The sequence below is a fragment of the Atractosteus spatula genome, chromosome 3 (assembly GCF_055471065.1).
Source record: "Atractosteus spatula isolate fAtrSpa1 chromosome 3, fAtrSpa1.hap1, whole genome shotgun sequence".
In the NCBI taxonomy this organism is placed as follows: Eukaryota; Metazoa; Chordata; class Actinopteri; order Semionotiformes; family Lepisosteidae; genus Atractosteus; species Atractosteus spatula.
Window position 1 is genome coordinate 76,334,904 of NC_142708.1, and position 17,610 is coordinate 76,352,513.

General features: G+C 58.7%; 3 protein-coding genes across 3 annotated transcripts; 2 read left to right on the top strand and 1 right to left on the bottom strand.

Moving 5' to 3' along the window:
• Window positions 1–1,597: 1,597 nt before the first annotated feature.
• LOC148838802 (uncharacterized) lies at window positions 1,598–3,884 on the top strand. Its single transcript, XM_088911538.1, has 2 exons — window positions 1,598–2,306; window positions 2,489–3,884. The coding sequence occupies exons 1-2, from the start codon at window positions 1,604–1,606 to the stop codon at window positions 3,304–3,306; spliced, it is 1,521 nt and encodes a 506-aa protein (XP_088767664.1). The 5' UTR covers window positions 1,598–1,603; the 3' UTR covers window positions 3,307–3,884.
• A 970-nt stretch (window positions 3,885–4,854) lies between these two features.
• On the top strand, window positions 4,855–8,997 carry qpctla (glutaminyl-peptide cyclotransferase-like a). Its single transcript, XM_088910352.1, has 7 exons — window positions 4,855–5,750; window positions 6,044–6,190; window positions 6,586–6,873; window positions 7,195–7,356; window positions 7,659–7,758; window positions 7,905–8,021; window positions 8,104–8,997. Exons 1-7 carry the CDS (start codon window positions 5,544–5,546, stop codon window positions 8,247–8,249), a joined length of 1,167 nt encoding a protein of 388 aa, XP_088766478.1. The 5' UTR covers window positions 4,855–5,543; the 3' UTR covers window positions 8,250–8,997.
• A 2,620-nt stretch (window positions 8,998–11,617) lies between these two features.
• Window positions 11,618–14,543, bottom strand: LOC148838804 (homeobox protein six1b-like). Its single transcript, XM_088911320.1, has 2 exons — window positions 14,160–14,543; window positions 11,618–11,785 (listed from the first exon to the last, which is right to left on the bottom strand). Exons 1-2 carry the CDS (start codon window positions 14,541–14,543, stop codon window positions 11,618–11,620), a joined length of 552 nt encoding a protein of 183 aa, XP_088767446.1.
• Window positions 14,544–17,610: the final 3,067 nt, after the last annotated feature.

The following is a 17,610-nucleotide window of genomic DNA, read 5'->3' on the forward strand; positions in this document are numbered from 1 at the left end:
CCCCACCCGGGGACTGTCCCGGGGCAGCGAGCTCAAGGCCCACGATCCTGAGTGACCGTGCAGCCTGCGCGTTCGCACAACGCGTGCTCCGGTCGTCTCCGTGGTCGACGGTCCAGAAACTCACCCCGAGTTATTAACACGCGTGTGCTGTTCCGAGATGCGCCCCCGGGCAGCAGGCACCAGTGGGCGGGGCCGAGTGCACTTTTGCTCGGACGCCGTGGGTCCCCCTCCCCCCTCGTGCCCTCGAGGCGGACTCGCGCGATTTCGCAGCCCCCTTCCCCTGCGCGTGCCTCACTGGACGAGCGGTCGCGTCGCTGGGTGGCTGCGTGCAGCGCTTGCACTCGCGAAGTGGAAAGGACACGACTCCCAGCCCTCTACTCTCCCCGCGCGTCTCTCCACGGACCCGCAGCCTCGCGGTACGCTTTCCGCCCATGACTCCCACGCACAGCTCCTCGGAGGCACTGGGATCACTGGGATCACTGGTCCGGCCGGGGGGATACCTTGCTGCTGGCGCGCGCGCGTTACTGCGTGGCTACAACTCGGCTCCGCGTCGACACTGGCGGGGTTCTGCGGGTCGCAGAGCCCACGATGGCGCGACGGCACCGGGGACCGGATCCCGTCCCGTGGGCGGAGTGCGGCTCTCGCCCGCAGCGGCGTCGTTGCAGTCTCAGTGAAGCTCGCGCGTGTGTGGGGGTGGCCGGGATTCCGCGTGTTTTGCTCGTGTGATCCGCGACCCTCGGGTTGTGGAGGCTGAAACTTGTACCGACTTGCGAGCATGTTTTAGACCTCACCTTTCCTCTCGTGGTTCGCTAAAACGCGGGTCGGAGAACTTCTTTAGCGACGCTAGACCAGTTGGGGTTCGGAGGCCAGTGCACTGGGTCCACTGTAACCCGCACCCGGGCTGTCCCGAGCGCCAGGCAAACCTGGACGTTACGGAAACGTCTTAAGAAACTGAGGCCACAGCCGCAGACTGTGTCCGTTTCTCCGTTTGCTGGGAGGTTTAAAAGCGTCCGGAGTGATTCTGCGAACTGCGGGACCTCGGTCCGGTCCGGTCCGGTCCGGTTACAGAGCTGTGGGCGGTGTCAGAGACATCTCTCTTGTGTCTAGACCCAGTATAGTTCAGTGAAGCATCTGGAAGCGATCATTTACTCTCATGCTCTAGTGTTGTTTTGAATGAGCAGTGTAAGACGCAGGAGAGTCCAGGAGGCCTGCTGGATCTTCACTGTGTTAGATCTCTCACTGAGGGGCTTTTGTAAACAACACACTGCTCTCATATATACACACACACACTGCATGCTACACACGCGCGCGCGCACACACACACACTCCACACACACTATATGCCACACACACGCACACACACATTTACACACACACACACACACATTTACACACACTGCTGGACGTCTTACCCTGCCCAGTCCATGAACTGTGTCCTGGGACAGGACTCTTCCCAGTGTGCCCCCAGCGCCTGGGCACTCCGCCCTGCACAGGAAGTGGGGTGGGAGGGGGCAGCAGGACAGAGCGAGCCCGCGTCAGCGCGGAGGCCTGGGCTCCGACGGTCGAACTCTGACAGCTGCTGTCTCCGCAGGTCGCTGCTGCCATGGCGACGAGCACCCACTGCCAGCACGTGCTGCAGCAGCTGGCCGCCCAGCTGGAGTTCGGCTTCCTGTGTGACGCCATCGTGACCATCGGGGACGCGCACTTCCGTGCGCACCGCGCCGTGCTGGCGGCCTGCAGCGCCTACTTCCGCAAGCTCTTCGCCAGCCAGCCCGCGCTGGCGGGCGGCCCGTACGCCCGCTGCGCCCTGAGCCCGGCGCTGGTGCGGCCCGGGCACTTCGACCTCATCCTGCGCATGATGTACCGCGGCCAGCCGGCGCCCGTGCTGCCGCCGGCCGAGCTGGCCGAGCTGCGGGCCTCCCTGGCGCGCCTGGAGTTCTACACGCTGCCGGGCGGCGCGGAGGGCGGCGCCAGCCTGCGGTACGGCGTGGAGGCCTGCCCGCAGCCCGCGCCGGGGGAGGGGCCCGACCCGGGCCTGCTGGTGGGCCTGCGCCACAGCCCGACGCCATCGCCGCCGAGCCCTGAGCCCGCGCCCGCGCTGCCAGGACCTGCCCACACGGAGCAGGGAGAGGACTCCCGCCCGCGCCCTTCCTCCTCTTCTTCGTCGCTGTCCTCCTCGCCCCGTTCCCCCGACGCGCTCCTGGTGAAGCCCGAGCCCCCCGACAGCCCCGGCCTCCTGCAGCTCCACGGGATCCGGGTGGTCCAGCTGGCACCGCCGGCACAGCGCGGCACCGCCGCCAGCACAGGTGAGCCCACGTCCCGCCGATCCCACCCAGTGTGGGAGACACAGCACCAAGCACCAAACAGAGACCCCCCGAACACTGCGGCGCCGGTTCGCCGGGCCGGAGAGCCACCGTGCTGGCCCGGCTCTCGGGGGGCGTAGGGAGGGAGACTCTCCTCACCTCTCTGTCTCCCGCTCTCTGCGCAGGAATCCCACAGGCCCAGCCGGCGCTGGTCAAGCCGGACCCGGAATCGCCGGGCGGAGGAGCGGACGGGGAGGCCCGGCCCATCCAGTGGGCCTGGTCCGGCAGCGGCGTCCTGCTGGCTGCCGACCTCCGCGCCAGGCCCCCGGGGCCGCCGTCCGTCTTCCCCTGCAGCTGCTGCGAGCTCAGCTTCGGCACGGCGGCGGCGCTGCGCGGCCACCTGCGGGGCTGCGGCCCGGGCCGCCCGGCGGAGCCCTGCTCCGTGGAGGTGGAGCTGGAGGGGCCCGGCGGGCCGGCCAGCTGCCGGACCTGCGGCAAGTCCTTCAAGCGGCCCAAGATGCTGCAGCTGCACCACGCCCGCTGCCCGGGCGGCGCCGCGGCCGGCCGCCGGCGCGCCGAGGTCCGCAAGCACGTGTGCAGGGTCTGCGGCAAGGCCTTCCTGCAGCGCGGCCACCTGTCGGAGCACGAGGCCACGCACAACCGCGTCAAGCGCTTCGCCTGCCAGGCCTGCGGCAAGCAGTTTGCGCGGCGCCGCGAGCTGCGGGTGCACGAGGCGCGGCACCGCGGCCAGGCCGCCTACCGCTGCCAGTTCTGCGGCCACGCCAGCTACCGCAAGAACGGCCACTACCACCACCTGACCACCCACCTGGCCAGGCCGCGCGTGCTCTGCCAGAGCTGCTTCCAGATCTGCGAGAGCCCGGCGCAGCTGCGCGAGCACCAGCTGGAGCACCGGCACGCCTGCGAGCGCTGCGCCGCCAGCTTCCGCCTCAAGAGGGACCTGGCCCGCCACCTGGCCTCCTGCGCCGGCGCGCGGCGGGCCTGAGCCGGACCCAGGGAGGGGAGGGAGACGCGCTGTTTATCTGGGTAACGAAAGTGCGTTGGTTTCACTTCTCTCGTGCCTGCCTGGTTCTCTGGGGTACGTGCGCGGGTGCAGCTGCCGAACTGATGGGGGCGCTGTCCCCCAGCAGGCCTGCAGAGAAGAGCGCGTGCCGGGGCCCTGGGCCGCTGACTCCGGAGCCTGGCCTGCAGGGGGCTGTGCTGGAGGAGCTGTGGCCCCGGGGCCCCGTCCCGCGCTGGCGGCTGCACTGTGTGCAAGCAGCAGGCTTGAGGTCCTGCTAACTCTGCCCCAGCTGAGCAGCTCCTTTGGAGTGCTGCCCCCCACCTGCGAGCTGCTCCCCTCCACGAGCCCCCCCCACCTGCGAGCTGCCCCCCCTACGAGCTGCCCCCGCCTCCCGTGAGCTGCCCCCCCCTGTGCTGCAGGAATCAAGCAGCTCTGCACATCCTGTGGCAGTGGGCAGTGAGCAGTGGGCAGTGAGCCAGGAACATCAAATAAACTACAAGCTGCATTCCTAATGTGGTGTTTCTGTACAGTAAAACATTCTGTGAATAAATCACTTTAAACATCTGTTGTGTGGCCGATTGTGTTGTGTTGTCAGAACGATGCTTCCCAGCGTAGCGGCTGAGCAACAGGAGCTGCAGTGCCGCAGGCAGGCGCTGTCTGGGTTCGGTCTCTCGGCCTTGCCGTGTCTCAGCCGGCCACTTGCTGTTTGTCCAAACCTCACGACCCCAGGCTCACCAGAGCCCAGTATTCCTGGTACACCCTGGACGGGACGCCAGTCCATCGCGGGGCCACAGTCACACACACTCGCACCAGGGCCAGTGTTCAGAGAAGACACTTAACCCCCCAGCACGTCTTTGGACTGTGGGAGGAAACCCACTACAGCGAGTGGAGAACATGCAGACTCCACACAGACAGGAACGCAGGACTCCAGCGCTGTGAGGCAGCAGTGCAAACCGCTGCCCGGTATCACATCTTTCTATCAGAGGCTGCAGAAATGATAATCGAATTAAGAGCCTGAAAGAAGAAGTTACTCACACCACTAAAGAGTTCGGTAAAGAGCAATCACCGAACGAAAAAAGAGAATTTTGTCATAAACGGAGCAGTTCGTTAACGAATTAGTGAAGACGGTTGATAGTTTCCCTAAACGTAAAGAACGATGAATAACACAAGTCTGTTCACAGCTGCCTCTTACAGTGTATTAAACTTCAGCACCGTGCGCCTTCTACAGCAGGACGAGCCGCGCTGACGCGATTTATCAAACTCCTTTACAAGCAGCGGAGCGTCCCGGGTCGTAATCCCTCAGGATCGCGAGTGGGTTGTGTGCGTATGTTAACACGAACGCGTGCACATCCGCAATGCTGAGCGCGGGGACGGAGTTCAACGGACCGTGGCCACCTCTGCGGGTGCAGAAAGATCGTGGGGTCTCGGCTCAGAGCCCGTGCACGCCGGGGGTACCGTGCTCTCGCAGCCCCGCTGCTCCGCACGTCGCGCCGCCTAGCGGCGAGTCTGCAGCTCCGAGCGGAAGCGGCTGTCCTGGCCCGTGACAGGAAGCAGGAAGTCGCGGCGAGCGCTGCGTGTGTGGAGACCGGGCTCGGCGCCCTGCGCAGGATGGGTGCAGCGGCTGCAGCCGGCGTGACTCTGGGGTCCGGCATCGCGCTACTCTCCCGGCCGCAGTTCAGCCGGACCGGAACCGATCGCTCCCTCGGCACCGGCCGGCACCGTCCAGGGCTGTGACTGATCCGAGTGGACGGTACCGGTCCGGTAAAGTAGCTGAGCCGCTTTGAGACCGGCGCTGATGAGCGAGCGGTGAAACGCGAGGCGCCGTGTGAGGATCTCGGCTAATTCTTATCTAAAACCGGCCCGGCTGTGGCGGGGAGAGATCACTGCCGCAGCCAGCCCTGTCCCGGGAGTGTGAGGCGCTTTGAGTCATTTCAGTACAGAAACTCATCTTGCTTCAGTACAGAAACGTCACGGGGGTGCGTGTATCCAGATGCTCTCTGGTCCTGGAAATTCACACCTGCTCGAACATCGACGTTTTAGTTCTGAAACATCCGAAGCGAAACCGTGAAGCGCAAAGCAGCCCCCAGTGGGAGCGCCGTGCGCTCTGCTGGTATTGATTAACTAGACCCGGCGGCGCTGTGGGTCGTGTCGCTCGGACACAGGGCGCCTCGCCAGAGCGACGTGGCGCTGCGGAGGCAGGCGGACGGGCTCGGTAGGAGATGTCGAGGGGTGGCCGGAGGTACAGAGCCGCGCCGGTGAGCGGCGGCTCGCTGTCACGCTGGGAGCCGGGGAGGCTGCCCCGGGCCCGGGCGCTGCTGTGCGGGCTGTGCGGGCTGCTCGCCGTAGCCGGGCTCCTCGGGGTGTACCTGTCCAGCGACACGCCCGGAGACCTGCGGGTCGGCTCCGCGGACTGGACCACAGACCGAGTAAGTGCCAACGGCGGCTCTGAGCTCGGCGCACGAGTTGACTGTCTTGCAGACGCCTCGGTCCGGGTGAAGTGCAGAAGACAGCCGTGAGCTGCGTCAGGTGGATCCAGATGAGTAAGCAAACGCGTTGTGGTCTTCGCGAGTAGAGGTGAAGGAGGCAGTATCCGCGTTCATGCTGTGTCGCCGGCGTTAGCTCTGAGCGCATCCCTGGCGCACCCTGTCTCTACTGATCTCCCGGGCTTGTCCCGGCGCTGCTGGGCCGGTGCTCACTGGTCTCTCCCTGCCTGTCCCAGCTGGCACACAAGCCCCGCAAGCTGACAGCCGGACAGCTGCGCAGCCTGACGGCCCGGGTGGACCGCCGGCGGCAGTGGGACGCGCTCCTCCGCCCGATCCTGACCGAGAGGCGCCCGGGCACCGCCGGAAGCCAGGCTGTGCGCCAGGTGAGAGGCTCTGAAAGGGTAGAGATCCGGCTGGAGAGAATTGTGAGCAGACAGCTGCTGCTGAACAGACACAGCTGAAAGGTGGAAGATCATCAGGAAAAGCCCCTGGACCCTGAGAAGTTTCCAGACTCTGAAACCCCCCTTCAGGCTAATAAGACAGCTGGGCCCAGACTGTAAAACCCTCTGTGACACTGGAGCAGTTCGGGGCTCTGGGGGAAGTATACCTTGTATTTCTGGCCATTTTCAGTACAGTGAAACTCGTCTCCAAGCTCCCCTGCACTGCGCTATGACACTGCGCGTCTACAGCCCCAGGTCACAGCGTCCTGAGCGGTTTGTTAGACCCGTCTCAGAGCCCCTTGAGCAGCAGGACGTTGACGCGTGTCTCTCTCTCCCAGCACATCTCCTCCGTGCTGGGCTCTCTGTCCGCAGGCTGGACAGTGGAGGTGGACTCGTTCACTGCGCCCACGCCCCTCGGCCAGCTCACCTTCTCCAACGTCCTGGCGGTGCTGGACCCAGCGGCTCCACGGCGCCTCCTCCTGGCCTGCCACTATGACTCCAAGCTGCTGCCCGCGGACTCGCGGGGCCGGGTGTTCGTGGGCGCCAGCGACTCGGCCGTGCCCTGCGCCATGCTGCTGGAGCTGGCCAGTGCGCTGGACGCCCAGCTCCGAGCCCTCAGACAGCAGGTATCCTGTGTGCGGCTGCTCTCCTGGGGCTGAGGCTCTGCTGCTTGTGTCCGGATAGACCTCCTGCAGGGATAGCAACATTGGTACCCAGGAGCCGGGGAGCGGATGGCGGTGGGTGGGAATTCCCTGGGAATCTTGAGCTGTGGAACTGATTGCATCACCTGAGCCCTGGGAGCAGGTGCAGATGGTTAAGCTGTTACTGTTTTTCTTGGTCAGTGATCGAGGTCTTGTTTGCAGAGCAGTTTGATATAAAGTGGCCCTCGGATGGTCACTGCGGCTCGCTGGGAGCAGAGGTCATGACCCTGTGCTCTCTCTGCCCAGAGGCCTGCGCTCACCCTGCAGCTCGTCTTCTTCGACGGCGAGGAGGCCTTCCAGGAGTGGACCCCCACTGACTCCCTGTACGGCTCGCGGCACCTGGCGGAGCGCATGGCTGGGACAGCCCACCCCCCCGGCTCTGCGGGCACCAGCCAGCTGGACGCCATCGTGAGTCTGCCCTGTCTGCCCAGTGTGCTGGCCTGCACAGCCGCAGTCAGTCTGCCGTCTCCACACGGTGCTGGCCGAGGCCCCGTTCTTCATCAAGCTCTAAACTTTCCCAAAAGCTGTCTTGCAGGGAGTGTTGCACGTCCTGGGAGACGGACAGCTGTTAGCCTGGTTAGAGCCAGAGTAAATATTCCCCGTCTGGTCCACAGACTGTTACTAACCGCAGTGGTTGGGTATGACTGGGGGGGAGGGGGGCAAGTAGGCTGGACCTGAGGGCCTATGAACAACCCTGTCTCCCCCTGCAGGACCTGTTTGTCCTCCTGGACCTGATCGGTGCCCCTGATCCCCTGTTCGTCAACCACTTCGACAACACGGCCCGCTGGTTCGACCGCCTCATCGCTGCCGGTGAGCGGCTGTCCCGTCCCACGTGCCGGCGCGCCACTGCATCGGAACGGGCCTCTCGTAGCTGCTGGGTGCTGGGCAGGCCTGGGCGCTGCTGCTCCCCTGGGCCCCCCTGACCTGCAGCCCTCTGCTCCCTCTCTCCCCCGCAGAGAAGCGCCTGCACAAGCTGGGCCTGCTGGCGTCCCACCCCTCGGAGCAGAGCTACTTCAGGAAGGACGTGTACCTGGGCCCGGTGGAGGACGACCACGTGCCCTTCCTCAGGAGAGGTGAGTGCTCACGCCCCCTGCTGGCTGGCCGCCCCCTCGCTGCATCCCGCGCCCTCACAAGCGCTCTCCCCCCCTCCCACAGGCGTGCCCGTCCTCCACATGGTGGCCACGCCCTTCCCCTCCTTCTGGCACACCCTGGAGGACAGCGAGGAGCAGATGCACCCCCCTACAGTGGACAACCTCACCAAGATCCTGGCCGTCTTCCTGGCCGAGTACCTGGGCCTGTGAGCCTGGACCGACCGGACAGAGCTCCACCCTGACCACCGCACCGCTGTGGAGAATCGTGCCCGGCCAGCCTAGTCAATGGAAGATCTTGGGTGCCCACACTGGCAGCAGGCCTTGTGCTCGGCACCCTTGTCAGTCCGACTGCTGTATCGTGCCAATGAGGGAGTCTCTTCCTCCTGCACACTGAGCCCATTTAAAATGCATCCAAATGCTTGAATTCCTTCTTTAATAGTGATTTTTTTTCTATGCTAGAAATGCAAAAGGCTACGACTTATGTAAGACTTTTGGGAAGAGCCTGAACAATCTTGTTACTGTTGAACAGTGGGGATCTAAACAGTACTGAGCGCATGCATACACACCTCAGCGAGGTAAAGGAATGGCTTTCCTCCGGAGCTCTACAATTGAAATGTGGAGGTAATGATTAACTGTTTAAAGATGAAATGCTGCTCTGCTTGCTAGGGTTAGCTGTTCGACGGGAAAGTGCCTGAATTTCCAGCAGCTGCCTGGTGTGGTTGGCAGTCAGGCTTCAGGCAAAGAAGGAGCTAGAGAGGCCGTCGGCAGGGCTCTCTGCTTCCTCCAGGCTGGTCTTGACTGCTGGGCCAGCAGCACGGCTGAGACCTGCTTTCTGACAAACGGCTCGAGATTCTGCAGAAGGCATTGAGCACAATATGCCGGTGGGGCAAAAATATATATAGTGAATTGCAGTTGCATATTTAACAGTCAAGGCTAAATAAATTTGCCCTTGTGTTCAGCGCTTGTGGGGTGTCCACTGTCCCTTGGGGCTGTCTGTAGCGAAGCTGAAGCGTGCAGCCTGACAGACGGGCTGGCGTCTCTTGCACCCTCCCGATCTTCACATCCCCCCACACTCTTCCCAGTCCCTTTCTATTCCTGCTGCTGCCAGCAGGGGGAGGCACCGCGGGATCAAAACATTCTGTCAGGAACATGGACGTGTGAGCTAAAGGTTTATTCCCAGCTGAGAAGAGACCCGACGTTTTGGCTGGGGCGACTTCCTCGCACCTGAGGCTCCCCAGTCCAAGCGCTGTGTTTCTCTGCTTCTCTTTTCCGCAGGAATAAGCCTTTACTTGTTCCTCCTCAGCCTGCGCCTGCTGACGCAGCTCCCTGCTTGAACTACGTGTAAACCAGTTGTGATTTGCCCTTAACAGAAGACAAGCTTCTAACACCCTTTTAAAGCCCCTGCTGGCATTGTGCCTCTTCAGCCTGGAAGTGTTGTCGAGCTGCTGCAGCTCTCTGGAGGGGCTCTGGGCTGCACGCAGGAAGACTCGGCCGCCGTGGACGAACAAGAGTGATCGCACCCTGCTCTACTGTGAGCTTCGTGTCGCCGCCCTGCTGGTGCTGGGCGGCTCACGTCAGTGTTTTGCCCTGGGCTGTCACAGGAGTGTGAACTGCCCTCATCCTGTGGGCAGGGGAGAAGAGCCAGGTGCTCGGCAAGCAGGTGAACACTGCCTTGTCTCCCCCCCAGCGAAATTATTTGTACAGTTCTGGTCCGAGTGTGTTTTCAGCACTGTTTTTCTGGGGGAAAATGACCCTCCATGTGGCAAAAGATTAAAACACCAGTTCCTTCTCCTGGTTTTCCTTTACGTTAAGCAGGTGGTCCCTTGGGTGTTTTTTTCCTTGTTTCAAATGTGGAGTATCTGCAGCCCTGTGTGACTTCAGCAGTCCAGGGGGGACTGACAGCACAGCACGTTCCGGAAGGAATGTGAACAGGGAGAGAAACTCGGACTTTCTTCCTGCTGCTCTGAAGGGCCGGGCAGCCCTGATGCTGTATCAGCCTTTCTGCAGTGGAAGTACTGGGGGAGGGGAGAGATTCCTGCATGTAAGCATTTACGCCCCCTCAGCCCGGCAAGGGGGGGGTCTGTTCAAGCCCACTGCTGATAGCGATAGCGACAGCGGCAAGACCATCGATTACTGCCTTGGTGTGCAGAAAAACAATTCTGAGCAAACTGTTGGGTTACATCACAGGAAGGACTTTGAAATGCGCAATAGTGCAAGTCCTGTAAGGATAGGATAAGTGCTTCAGGCGGGGAGCTGCGTCGGCAGGCGTAGGCTGCAAAGGAACAATAGGTTTATTCCCTGCTGGAAAGAGAAGGAAGAAAACGGAACGTTTCAGCTGTGGAGCCTTCTTCAGGTGTCATCCGAAGAGTGCTGAAGAAGGCTCCACCGCCGAAACGTCTGTTTTCTTCCTTCTCTTTCCAGCAGGGAATCTTTACTTATTCCTAAGTATAGGATTTAAGTATAAGGATACTAGATAAAGATGACAAATGTGTTTTACTGTGTGGTAAGACAGTAGAGTGAATCTGAGTGACAGCTGGGTACAGGACTCCAGGGCCCTGAATACAGAGGGGTGCTGGGCTGTTCCGGACGCATTCAGTGCCAGTGAGGCTTGCGTGCTGGTTTCCACAGAGCCGCCGATGACACTGTGCTCGAGTTTCACTGTGAGGGGGAGGGAGGCCCCCCACACCTGCGCCCCAGCGTCTCCCCTGGCTCAGGGGTCCCCCAGGTCTCCGAGATCCACTCCCAGCAGGGGCGTGGGTGGGAGGTGCTGCCGGTGTGGGGGTGGGGGCCCCAGGCTGGGATACAGGAGTTGGGGGCTCTGTGGAGGTGAAAGGTCGTCATCAGAGCTGGGGTACCCTGGCCCCAGGTCAGTGGGGGACCGCTGCTGAGAGCCGCTGGGCTGGCTGGAGCTCTCCCTCTCCCTGAGGGCAGACAGAGAGGCACAGCGTCAGTGGCTTCAGCTCAGGAGACCCTCACAGCTGGAACGAGGGTAGGTGACCCCCGAGCGGTTTTATTGTTCATCCTGGGACCCAGTGCACACCCCGCTAGACCCACAGAACCCTGCTGCTGACTGTTACATAAACTATTTCATATAGCGCCTTTAAAAGTATCATCTCGAAGTGCTACACAGGAGTGTAAAAAAGTTAAAAGAAAACAGTTATAAGTAAAGCCAATTGCAGAATAAGCACATATAAGAAACACAATAGGTTAGAACTGCAGCAGGGACATAAAATTCCAGAGTTTTGGGACACTAATAATAATAATATTATTATTGATGATGATGATTATTATTATTATTAGAGTTTGTACTAAACTACATCATGAAAGAGGATATTGCCAGGTGTTTTGGCTGGGTGGTCAGTCTTATCTCAGATTTTGGGTCCTGGGTTCAAGATCAGTCTGGAACACCTTCTGCATGGAGTCTGCATGTTCACCCCTGCTCTCTGTGGTGATACACCTGCACGCTGTGCAGTGCCACTGGACAGGGCCCTGCCCTCTAGTCCCAGCATGGTCAGCTCAACCCACAGTCTGATTGACCCCCGCAAGACTGCGCCTGTGAAGGGAGGTGGAGAGAGGGGTCACCTGTCCCTGGAGCTCGAGGCCCGGTCCCTCTGCCTGCGGTTCTTGAACCAGTTGCTGACCTGTGTGGTGGTCAGCCCTGTGGCCTCGGCCAGCTCGCGCTTCTCCCGCGGGGAGGGGTACGGCTTGTGGAGGTACCACTGCCTCAGGACGCCACGGGACTTCTCCTGGGGACGGCACAGAAACACACCGGCAGTCAGCACACTGAGGCCGGGACCCTGAGACAGCGCCCTGAGGCAGGAGCCTGAGCTCAGCACCCTGAGGCGGGACCCCTGAGTGTCTTTCAGCAGGGAGACGCCCTGACAACGCTTGCACCCCTGAGCCAGACGGCAGCTCTCACGGTAACGACACTCTGGAAGCCACACCAATACACTAAAGAAGCAGCAAGCCTATAACCGGTCCACTTGCACTGTAGTTTAACAATGAAGCAAACACAAGTGTGGTAAACCACAGGGAAGTCATCGCTGCACCAGCGTGCAGTGGAGCACAGTCATGGTGAAGCAAAGTAAACTAGTGGATTAAGCACGGGCACAGCACAAGAGCACTGAGGGACTGAGGGATTAATGGAGACATTCCTAAGCACTTGACGCAGCACACGATGAGGGGTTGCCAGATCATGCAGCAGTGCGAGCAGGCACGGGCGCGCCTGAATATCTCCCTCACCAGACCATGGAGGCTCGCTGACAGCTGCTGAGCGGGGTGCCCTCTCTCTCACCCTGGCACCCTCATGAGCACAGCGCAGAGCACAGAGCGCAGCACAGAACACAGCACAGCACAGAGCGCAGCGCACAGCACACAGCACAGCGCAGAACACACAGCGCAGAGCACGCAACGCAGAACACACAGCGCAGCACAGAGCACAGCACACAGCACAGCACAGCACAGAGCGCAGCGCAGAACACACAGCACCGCACAGAGCGCAGAGCACAGAGTACAGAGCAAAGAGCACAGCGCAGAGCACGCAGCGCATAACACACAGCGCAGAGCACAGAGCACAGCACAGAACACAGCACCGCACAGAGCGCAGCGCACAGCACACAGCACAGCGCAGAACACAGAGCAAAGAGCAAAGAGCACAGCGCAGAGCACGCAGCGCATAACACACAGCGCAGAGCACAGAGCACAGCACAGAACACAGCACCGCACAGAGCGCAGCACAGAACACAGCACCGCACAGAGCGCAGCGCACAGCACACAGCACAGCGCAGAACACACAGCGCAGAGCACGCAGCGCAGAACACACAGCGCAGCACACAGCACAGCACAGCACAGCACCGCACAGAGCGCAGTGCACACCACAAAGCACAGCGCAGAACATACAGCACACAGTACAGCACAAAGCACATCGCAGAGTGCAGAGCAGAGCACACAGCACAGCCACAGCAAGCTGGACACCTGGACACTACAGGCTTTCACCTGCAGAAATGTGATGGTGATAGCACATATCTTTAAACCCAAGGAAGGGAAATACTGGAATGCAACAGGTTCTTGCTGTTGCTGCTGCAAGGGAAAGCCAAATACTAAGGACAAGAACAGGAAGATGAACAGGATAAATACTCCTTCATAGCTTTTAAACTGTTTTTTAATTCCTATGGTTGATGCAGGGAGAGAAGGGTTAGAAATAGCAGAAAAAAGAACATGGGAAAGTTGACAGAAGAGAGGAGACCAGCTGGCCCATCACGCCTGTGAAGAAGACGCCTTCAACAGCACGGAAAGCTTGTTCCACACTCCCACTGCCCTTTATGTAAGGACCCCCTGCTCTCACGCCAAGCAGCTTTTAAGAAAGAAAACAAAAGCAGATGTGTCAGCTCCCTCACGGCCGTGTCAGACAACGCGCAGAGGTTCTGCCAGAAACACGTTCTAACTCTCCTAAACCAGTCTGACCGGTCTGGATCTGTCGGCACAAGCCTTCGAGCAGGAGATGGCAGCCCAAACACACTTGCCTTTCATCTACGCCGGAAAGTCCTTTCAACGCCCGGCAGTATCTATTAAAACCTTTCCAGGTGTGTTTGATGTGCTCAGTTGTCGTGAGGTGAGACAGTAAACCTCAGATAACTGTAGCAGAATGCAGCACAAGAAGAAGACTGCAGAGCAGGAGAAAGTCCAAAGAGCAGCATCTTCACTCGCAAGAAAGTCAGCATGGATAGAGAACTGAGTGCTCACTGTGTGTCAGCAAAAACCAACGACTGTGGACAGGATTGCTGGACAGGACAGGTTACTAAAGACTCTCTGACTGTAGATGGTCCTGTACTCTAAAGACTAGGCAGCTGGTTTAATGTTCCTTTACAATTTCAGTTCTGTAGGTGATCTGAATGTCGAGCACATATCTGTGAGCTGCTTCTAAACAGGCTAAAAATAACACAAGGTGGGCTACATGAACTCTGCCTTTGATGTCTGATTAAGACCCGCGAAGTGGCGGTAACCTGTTACGCTGTCCCAGTGTCAGGCTGCCAGACGGACACAGGGATGGAGGGAGAAGAAATGGCCACCTGGAGTCCCCCACTCCCGGGAGCGGGACTGTGGCAGGAAGCTCAGCGGTACCTTGAAGCAGTAGCTGGTCTCTTCCCCGTCCCAGATGGTGCGCGGCAGGGGGAACTTGCGCCGGACGCGGTACTTGCCCACAGCCCCCAGGGGGCGCCCTCTCAGCCTCTCAGCCTCCAGGTAGTGCGCCCTGAGCCACAGCTGCTGCAGGTAGCCGTGGTTGTGCGGGGAGAAGGGGCGGCTCTCCAGCAGCTGGTAGAGCTCTCGGAAGCGGCCGTGGTGAAGGGCCAGCAGGGCCTTGGCCTTGAGCACGCTCTCGTTCTTGTGCAGGAGGTCGCAGGGCGGCAGCGACCACAGGAAGCGGCCCAGGCGCTCCACGCCGCCCCGCTGCAGCAGGACCTCGCAGACGCACGCCACCTGGTCCTGGGAGAAGCCGAACGCCATGCCGGAGCCCGGGAAACCCTGGGGAACACTCCTTTAGAACTGGATCCTGACGCAGATCTTTTTCCAGGTTGAGTTTACTGTTGCATCAGCAGAGCAAAGGCCTGATAATTGTACTGTCGCAGACGTATGGGTCTGATTAAAGAGCAAACTCCAAAGGCTTGGAAACGGTCTTTCAGCATCCCGCTGGGCGACACATCTTCCTGACGGGAGCAGGACTGCCCAAGACAGCTGTCTGAATGATTTCAGCACAAAAGAAAAATGGATCAGAGAGGGGGAAATAATTTTACAATAACACCAACAAATACTTGTTTTGCCTTTTTTCTTGCAAGAAAGACACTGAGAAGGAGAAAATCGTCAATACCAAACCTCTAGAAGATGTAGAGTGTCTTACTGAGTCAAAGAAAGTCGTTTTTTTTTAAAAGTCCCACTGCACTTGAAGGTGGCCAAGAGTTCATGTAAAAGTGTCTTTAGCACAAATAAATTCTAAAAAGAAAGTGTTCAGACCCCTAAAATTACCAAGCAAAGCTGAAGAACAAGGTTCTTTTAAGATTATATAAAAAGAGTGAACATGAGGGATTAACTTCTCCACTTCCAAATCCCTCAGAAGAGGCAGCTGTGTTGTTCTGTGCGTTGTCCCCACTCCAGCTGGAGGACAGCGGGCTCTATATCCCAGGCACTCCGCTGTCGCTGATCCGGGCCCTTCCTTGCAAACAAGAATATTGAGAACCAACCTCTGCTGAGAGACGCTGCAGACCAGGCGCTATGGAAAACACGCCTGGTCTGAATCCAGGCTCAATCTCGGCTTCTTTTCCAAATGAAAACTGAGACGCCAGAAGTTTCCCAGCCGCACGCAGCAGCAGACGTGCTTGCAGATCTGCTGCGGTGTCTTTGTGTCTGCTGCCAGGAGAGGCTCCCTTGCTGAGCGGGCGAGCCGACCGGTCGCTCTGGAGCAGCCCGAGCCCAGCCTGCCTGCAAGGCGTCGCTCTCACCCCCGGCAGCGCGGGGCAGCCCAGCCCAGGCAGCCGATTGGCTCCCTGCAGAGCCAGTAGGAAATCCCACAGAGCTCCCCTCAAACCCCGTGACCGTAGTAGGAGCCACTGCGTTAGATACAGGTAACCTGAGCCCATAGGGGTTAAAAAAACAAACCCTGAATCCTGAAGAAAACTGCCAGCATCGCACTGAACCTGACGCGCTTCCACACACACACTCGATCTGAGTTATGCAAAACAGGCCAGATTTGAATGAGTTTTCGTTTTCAAATCAAATCATTTCACTACTGACAAGGCTGCCCTTCCAGGCTCTTCAGGTGCCAGGACTGGAGACGCCCAGCAGGCTGATTCCCTGGAAGACCGATCCAGACGCCCTGGATGGGCAACAGCACCCTGGAGCTTGTGTCCCTGGATCAGAGGAGGCCCTACCGGAGCCGAGAGGAGAAGCCTGTTCGGCGCTGTCTGACTACGGCCAGGAGGAGGCGATGTTCATCCCCTTCCCCTCACTGGCAACACACTAGTCACAGCTAAGCACAAGCGAGCAGGAATGTCATCTCTGTGGACCCCTGCATGCAGCAGGGTATTACAGCACTTCAACATGTGCCAAGTGCTGAGCCTTTCACACACAAAACAGTATTCTTCCAGAAAATAAAGTGCATTGCTTTTGCAAATTCACTTAAATGTGTTCAAAAGGCTATAAAGCACAGCTCTGTCCAGAAGTCTGAAGGCTCATGTTGGCTTTGGCATCTGTAGTAGATGTGCACAGGAGTCAGTAGCCCAGCTATCGCGGTGGCCTTCTCCTGCACTGAAATGCACACACTTCTTTACAGAAACTAGGACTTCTGTACTCACTGCTTCTATAAAGCCTTGTCTCAGGCCCCTTATCCTTTAAGAGTATCATCTAAAAAAATAATTGTTCTGCTACTGACTGGAGTTGATACTGCAACATAGGTGTGTGGATGTTTAAACCGCTATATGGAAGAGTGATAGTCATGTTTTAATCCAATAAAACAGGCGGGTGAATGACGGCAATTGGTCTAGCTTGAGGATGTCAGCGAAGAGCTCAGGGAGAAGGCTGATGTGAAACGATGAGACTGGCCTGGTTCTGAAGCGGTAAGATCTGTCACCTAGCTCTCACCCCAGCAATCAGTTCAGTGTTGTTTCCCCTGTTAGGTGCAGGACCACCCCCCTTCAACTTCATCTAACAGTATTGCATCACTCCAGACTGGCTCCATATGTCCAGGAATCATGGCAGTACGAAAACACACTTGTGACAAGCTCAGGTATGACTCCAGTAGTTTGAGAGCAGTGCTCAGGCCAAATCTCTTAACGGCACTGTGTATAAACACTGGTCCCAAGAACCACCCTGTAACCCGTCACCTGGGCTCTTAAGTACAGTAAGCAAATGAACTTTCAGGTCCAACATTTTGCAACAGCGGCCTGTCAGCAGTCCCAGCGGTAGCTCTGCCTTTGCCTGGAACATCAGAGTGCTCCTGTCTGCACTCAACCTCTCATGGCCAGGCCTGTTTGAATACTGCTGCCAGGGCAACCGTCTGGGGCGTGGCCAGCGATCCAGGTCACGCACAGGAGCGGGGGGGGAGGTGATCAAGGTCATGTGCTTTACCGGTACAACAGAGGTGGAAAGCAAGAAGGATGCTTGCAGCCTCCCACTACTGTTGACCGAGAACAGCAGCAAATTAAACAGGGGAGTCAACACAAAGGGGAGTGTGACAATTACATACAACACTCGCAGCTGATATTTCAAACTATACAATAAATACTCGCTGGGGCATTTTCAGAACTCTTAGCATCAAAGCAAAATGTGATGCCCATATGGGACTGCAATGGGAACTTTAAAAATCAGCTGCAGAATGTCACGATAACTGCTCTACACAATATTACAAGACCAAAGAGCAGATTCATTCCTGCTGTGAAGCATGGAGGAAAACACGGAGTGAACAGGTTTAAAAAACGACTCTGCGCCGCCGATCCCCTACTGTGGACAAACAGCCCATCAGATTCATTTACCTCTCAGACCCACGTGGAAACGAAGCAGAGGAGGATCACACAAAGAAGGA